At 45.6% G+C, this 7,162-nt stretch overlaps 1 protein-coding gene across 1 annotated transcript in view; it reads right to left on the reverse strand.

The window, feature by feature from the left end:
* SLC47A1 (solute carrier family 47 member 1) overlaps nucleotides 1–6,851 on the reverse strand; it is a 194,367-nt gene extending 187,516 nt beyond the window's left edge. Inside the window, 2 exon segments of the mRNA XM_023735513.1 lie at nucleotides 1,609–1,677; nucleotides 6,783–6,851. Coding sequence (XP_023591281.1) covers nucleotides 1,609–1,677; nucleotides 6,783–6,851 — 138 coding nt within the window.
* Between the last annotated feature and the right edge of the window lie 311 nt (nucleotides 6,852–7,162).

Genomic DNA, 7,162 nt, shown 5'->3' on the forward strand with positions numbered 1-7,162 from the left:
TGGCATAACAAAGCTTATTAAGAAAATGTTCTGCATCCTACTTTGGTGAGTGGCGTCTGGGGTCTTAAAAGCTTGCAAGTGGCCATCTAAGATGCATCAATTGGTCCCAACCACTTGGAGTAAAGAAGAATGAAGAACACCAAAGACACAAGGAAAGCATTACCCCAAGAGACAAAAAGGGCTACATAAGCCAGAGACTTCATCAGCCTGAGACCAGAAGAACTAGATGGTGGCCGGCTACCACCAATGACCGCTCTGACAGGAAACACAACAGAGAGTCCCGGATGGAACAGGAGAAAGGTGGTGTGCAGAACTCAAATTCTAGTAAGAAGACCAGACTTAATGGTTTGACTGAAACTGGAGGAACCCCGGAAAGCACCGCCCCTGGATTCTCTATCTGCCCAGAACTAAAACAATTTCCGAGGCCAACTCTTCAGACAGAGATTGAACTGGACTGTGGGACATAAAGTAATACTCATGAATAGTGTGCCTCTTAGCTCAAGTAGATATAAGAGGCTAAAGGTGCAGCTTCTGTCCAGAGGTGAGAAGGGAAGGCAGAGAGGGTTAGGAGCTGGTTGAATGGACATGGGGAATCAGGGGTGGAAAGGAGGAGTGTGCTGTAACAGTATGGGTAGAGCAATTAGGGTCACATAACAATGTATGTAAAATTTTTGTACGGGAAAAAATTAAGGGAAGAAAAGAAAATAAACAAACAATAAAAGATTAAAAAAAAAAAAAAGCAGGTTGTCCTAGAAACTTGCCATGTTCTATAGGAAGGGGGGCACTGATGATAGGAAAGATTAGTGATTCTCAAACGTGCTGCCCATCAGATTCACCTGGGGAACAGTTAAAAAACACTGATGCTAGGGTCCACTCCAGGTATTCTGAACTTAACTGGTCCAGGGCAGGGACTCACATATCAATAATTATTAAAAGCTCTCCATTTGATTCTGACGTGCAGTCAGGGTTGCATCACCTGGAAGCTTGTTAGAAATGCAAATTCTTGGGCCCACCTCCAGACCTACTGAAGCAGAAACCCTGCAAGTAAGGCCAGCAGTGTGCTGATGCCAACTCCCACCAGCTTATGAAAGACAATTGTGCACATCTCTTCCCATTTCCACATTCGGTGACATCTCAGTGGTAGCCTGAAATCAGCCACAGAGGGTGTACTTACACCCCCAGAAACAGCAAACACTGCAAGTCAAGATATTCCCTTCCTCCTACCCCAAAGCTGACTGTTAGACATTTACCCGCTTGCCACTGGACAGGACTCAGCAATCTGTGTTTTAACATGCCCTCCAGGTGATTCTGATGCACACTAAAGTTTGAGAACCATTGGACTATACCAAAATCAACGACTCCCATGCTTTAGTAAGTGATAGAAGAAGGAACGTTTGCAGAATGCCCCTTATTTGGTCACAATGTAGTATAATGCAGTCATGTTCATAAATACTGGCTCCAGCCACATTTAAAAGAAAGCACACGAGGGAAAACGGAATTGATGGCTGACTGTGCACAAGGCTCTCCCTCCTCGCTGGTGGGGCTCTTCCATCTATGCTCAAGAGAAGATGTCTAGGGTCACGTGGGAGTGTGACCACTTCTGTTTACCTGGGAGATGAGGGCGTCACAAGCAGAAGATAAGCCATATCCCACTGAAATGTCAGTGACGTTGATAACCTGAAATAAGCACAAGGAGATAAGGTCACACAGAACTAAAGGAAGAAAGGAAAACAAGTCTTCTACCTGTACGGATCGAAGCCTGCAAAGCTTCCCCAACACCAAGTCAACTGGTCCACTTTGTCAACTGCCTGGAGCCCTAGAGCAGCCGGGTCAGCTCAGAGGACATGCTGAAATGATAACCAGTTGCCACCAAGTCCAGCCTGACTCATGGTGACCTCATGTGTCACAGCAGAACTGTGCTCCACAGGATTTTCTTTTTTGTTAAGAGAAGCATCTTCAATGATCATTTTTCTACTTGTTTTCTTTTATTATTCATAAGATTCATTATACATATGGCGTACATGTATGTATAGATATGCTATTAATTGCTACTGAGTTGATTCCAACTCATGGCTGCTCCACAGGGTTTTCAAGGCTGTGACCTTTCAGAAGCAGATCCCCAGGCCTGTCTTCCAAGTCTTCCAAGGCTCCTCTGGGTAAGTTCTAACCACCAGCCTTTCCACTAGTAGTCAAGAGTTTAACCTTTTGTGTCACCCAGGGACTCCGCCCATGAGGTTTTCAACAGTTGATTTTCAGCACTAAATAGCCAGGCCTCTCTTCTGAGGCACTGCTGAGTGGACTTGAACTTTCAACCTCTCGGTTAGCAGCTGAGCCCCACCCAGGGACTCCATACTTAAGTTTAGGGAGAAAAAAAAAAAAACTAGGCCAGAGTTTATTAAGCAGACTTTCTCTTTTCAAAAAACAGTCATTTTGCTTCCCAGTTTCACGAGAGTATAAGCCCTTCTTAGGGGAAATTTAAAACCCACATGCAAATGTGGCACATTAGTGTATTTGGATAAGTCCACTTGCTCCAGACTTAACGTGGCCTGTTACAACATCCCAAAGAATACCGAGAGTGCAGAAGCAAATCTCTAAAGTCAGGCCTAGTGCCCCAGAAAATGGTACAACCACTTTGGAAGTCGATTTGGTGCTTCCTCAAAAAGTTCGAAATAGAAGTACCACACGATCCACCTATCCCACTCCTTAGAATATATCCTAGAGAAAAAACAGCCATCACACAAATAGATATACACACACCCATGTTCATTGCAGCACTGTTCACAATAGCAAAAAGATGGAAACAACCTAGGTGCCCATCAATGGACAAATGGATAAACAAATTACGGTATATTCACACAACGGAATACTATGCAATGATAAAGAACAACAATGAATCCGTGAAACATAACATGGAGGAATCTGAAGGCATTATGCTCGGTGAATTTAGTCAGTCACAAAAGAATAAATATTGTATAAGACCACTATTATAAGAACTCAAGAAAAGGTTTAAACACAGAAGAAAACATTCTTTGATGGTTACGAGGGGGAGGGAGGAGGGAGAGGGGTATTCACTAACTGGATAGTAGACAAGAATTATCTTAGGTGAAGGGAAGGACAACACACACTACAGGGGAAGCAGTACAACTGGACTAAACGAAAGCTAAGATGTTTCCTAAGTACAACCAAACACTTTGAGGGACAAAGTAGCAGGGGCGGGGATTTGGGGACCATGGTTTCAGGGGACATCTAGGTCAACTGGCATAACAAAGCTTATTAAGAAAATGTTCTGCATTCTACTTTGGTGAGTGGCGTCTGGAGTCTTAAAAGCTAGCAAGCGGCCATCTAGGATGCATCAATTGGTCCCAACCCACCTGGAGCAAAGAAGAAGGAAGAACACCAAAGACACAAGGAAAATATCAGCCCATGAGACAGAAAGAGCCACATAAACCAGAGACTTTATCAGCCTGAGACCAGAAGAACTAGATGGTGCCTGGCTACCACCAATGACTGCCCTGACAGGGAACACAACAGAGAGCCCCTGACGGAGCAGGGGAAACATGGTGTGCAGAACTCAAATTCTAGTAAAATGACCAGACTTAATGGTTTGACTGAGACTGGAAAGACCCTGGAAGACATGGCCCCCAGACTCTCTGTTGGCCCAAAACTAAAACCATTCTCGAGGCCAACTCTTCAGACAAAGATTAGACTGGACTATGGGACATAAAATGATACTCATGAAGAGTGTGCTTCTCAGCTCAAGTATATACATGAGACTAAATAGGCAGCTCCTGTCCAGAGGTGAAATGAGAAGGCAGAGAGGGTCAGGAGCTGGTTGAATGGACACGGGAAATCCGGGGTGGAAAGGAGGAGTGTGCCATCACAGTATAGGGAAAGGAACTAGGGTCACATAACAATGTATGTATAAATTTTTATATGAGAGACTAACATGAATTGTAAACTTTCACTTAAAGCACATTAAAAAAAAAAAAAAAAAGACTAGTGTCCCAGGACTTGTAGGTATACTTGCATTGACTAAGGTCCTCAACAAAACCTTTGCGGTTCCTGGAGCTTCTGGGAGCCGAGGGCAGTGCCCTCTAAACCAAGGAGTGACATATCACAATGCCCAATGCTCTTCCTGTCTGGAACCTGCTACCTCCCCAAGTCTACAGGAAGATATCCATGGACAGCAGCCCAAACGGCCTACCTGAGAGGTACCAGCTTTGAGAGGGACTTGGTTGCACCCTGAAAGTTGCTGGCCAGACAGAATCTGCCTGAGGCTTGCTGGGTGCATTTCTGTTTTCTCCACAATTTCTGAGCATTGGAAAAAAAAAGGACAATTAAGCCTGAGGTTGTCCATATAACTCCCTGAAAGCAAAATAAAGCAATCTGTATACACTTGGTTCAGAGTAGTTTTGCATAGTTCAGAGGCAGCAAACTCAAATGTCTGAAGAGACCAGGGAGGTCATGTAAATGTGTGCAGGGCAGGAGGAAAGGGGAGTGGAGGAACCTGGGAGGACAGAGATCACACACCTGCCTAGAGCCACTGAATCCAGTTCTTTAGAAACACCTAACAGGCTAAGAAGTCCCTGGGTGGTATACATGGTCAGTGTGCTCAGCTGCTAACCCAAAGGTTGAAGGTTTGAGTCCACCCAGAGGCACCACAGAAGAAAGTCCTGGCGATCTACTTCTGAAAGGTCACAGCCATTGAAAACCCAATGGGGCACAGTTCTACTCTACACACATGGGGTCACCATGAGTAGGAGTCGAGTCGACGGGAACTGGATCTGGATGAGTTGATATATCCCCTTGGCCTCTTGCACGGCCAGTCGACAACCCCTGGCAGAGATCAATGACATATCTCTTCAGTTACTGGAGTTTGCATTTAGGATATAGAGAGGACTTGGGGTTCCTCCTAATTTTAGGTTAAGATACTAGGATCTAGAATTTAGTCTTCTAGTTCCATTTCTAGATCAGGGACTCTCAGTAAGACAGACAATTAATAGGAGTGGTATGGGGGAGTTAGGGTTTCTCATGATGAAGTCAGAACTCAACTCCCTTTTTACTATTCCCTTCTCCCAGATGTGAGACCAAGAAAAGAAGCCACAGCTCCATGGGATTATCAATGAGATGATATGGTGGGCCAAATAATGGTCGCCCAAAGATGTCCACTTCCTAATCCCCAAAACTTGCAAATAGGTTACATAGCAAAGGAGGATTAAGGTTGCAGATGGAATTAAGATGGCTAATCAGCTGACTTTGAGATGAGGAGGTTGGCCTGGATTATCCAGGTGGGCCTAACGTACTCACAAGGACCCTTGTAAGTGGAAGAGAAAGGCAGAAGAGAGTGTGTCAGAGTGATGCCATGTGAGAAAGACTAGACCGCTCATTGCTGACTTTAAAGATGGAAAGGAGTCGTGAGCCAAGAATTGTGGGCAGCCTCTGGAAGCCAGAAAAGCCAACAAGGAGTCGTCTCCCCTATAGCCTCCAGAAAGGAATGCAGCCCTGCCAACATTTTGATTTTGGCCCAGTAAGGCCCATTTCAGACTCTGATCTCCAGAACTGTGAAATAATAATACATTTGTGTTGTTGTAAGTTGGTGGTAATTTGTTACAGCAGCAATAGGAAACTAGCACACATGGCTTTCATAAATCAGTGTTAGAAAGTTCAATACATATGGCAATTTCAAGTGTGACAGCATCCAACTCCAGCTTCACCAAGTGGCCACAAAACACAGAGCTTATGAATTAATCAGAAACACCATCAGCTGGGCCAGGAACTGGGAAGAGACAGAAAACAAGGAAGTGCAAACAGGTTGCCACCGTCACAGGCAAAGGAGGGGGCACGCTCCCTGAATCAACTCCAGTCAGAAGTAAAGTGACTTGGTGCTTAGTGGCCTCTGCCACCTTTCACAGGTAAATGGACAATTTCTGATGGGCTTCATGACATATTAAAAGTTTATCTGCAACTGCTGTCAGGATCTTTTTTAGAACCTCCTAGCCTTTTTGATTTATTTTTCACTTCAGAATCTCACATCATGTATGTTTGCTCTGAAATTTTCAAAGGCTGCCTTCTAAAACTCCCTTGTTATCCCAGGTTCCTAGTGAGGACTGGGGAGAATATAGCTTTCAATATGAAGAACTCTAGCCAGCAAGAAACTCCACAGACAGGAGTAACTGAGATGGAAGCGAGATCATCTGACTGGAAGGCTGGCAGGATCCAGAATCCTGGGGTGAAACTGTCCTGGTCTGCCAAGCACCTTTGATTCTATGAAGCCCCAGGCGTGAGGGCAAATTCAGCTTCTAGAATGTTGAGCTGCTCTCCCTCACAATTCCAGTAACCAGTATGAATTGCTCCACAAGGCTTTGGCTGCACGCATGGACACTTACTTGATTTCTTTAGGTTAATTTAAAATGAGCTCCATCTCCACCTGCCACACCCTGCTGATCCAGCATCATTCCTGGGAAAGCACTCCCCCCGCCACCGCCACCACCACCACCCCCAGGCTTATTTGGTCCAAGGCAGGGAGACATGTGGCTTCCACTCCCTAGAGGAGGGAAGAGGGGCCTAAGCAGTCCTTGCGGCCTTTGCTTATGTCTGCCACATGGTGTTGCTTTTGAAAGTTGATCTTCTGGGGCACAGAGAGGCTTGCTGCTATTCCAGTCAGTAAAGCCACCTCTCTGGCCAGCTCCTGGCACAGTCCTTCAAAGAAATGGCACTCTGTGCTGAGCTCAGACAAGGTCCATCTTGCTTGGGCTCCCAGTGACACGGCTCCTAGTGCTCACCTTCATCCGGCCCAAGCACAGTCTGCCAGAGCTGCCAAACCACTTGCCGTCAAATCGGCTCCGACTCATGGTGACTCCGTGTGTGTCAGAGTAGAAGTGCAATCCACACTTTTTTGTGTGGCTGACGTTTTGGAAGTAGATCACCAGGTCTTTCTTCCAGGGCTCCTCTGGGTGGACTCAAAGCTCTAAACTTTTGGTTAGCACCAGGGACTCTGCCAGGGCTGCAGTCACCCCAAAAACGCTACATCAGCACCTGATCAGGTGCCTACTCTCTGAAGGTTCAGAATTACTGACCTCCTTCCTCCCCCAGAATACACATCTAGGGAAAGACAATTCTAAACTCCTCTGATGGGCCCAGATCTTCAAAATATGAAAGGCCT

This window comes from Trichechus manatus, unplaced genomic scaffold, assembly GCF_000243295.1.
Source record: "Trichechus manatus latirostris isolate Lorelei unplaced genomic scaffold, TriManLat1.0 scaffold00080, whole genome shotgun sequence".
Taxonomy (NCBI): domain Eukaryota; kingdom Metazoa; phylum Chordata; class Mammalia; order Sirenia; family Trichechidae; genus Trichechus; species Trichechus manatus.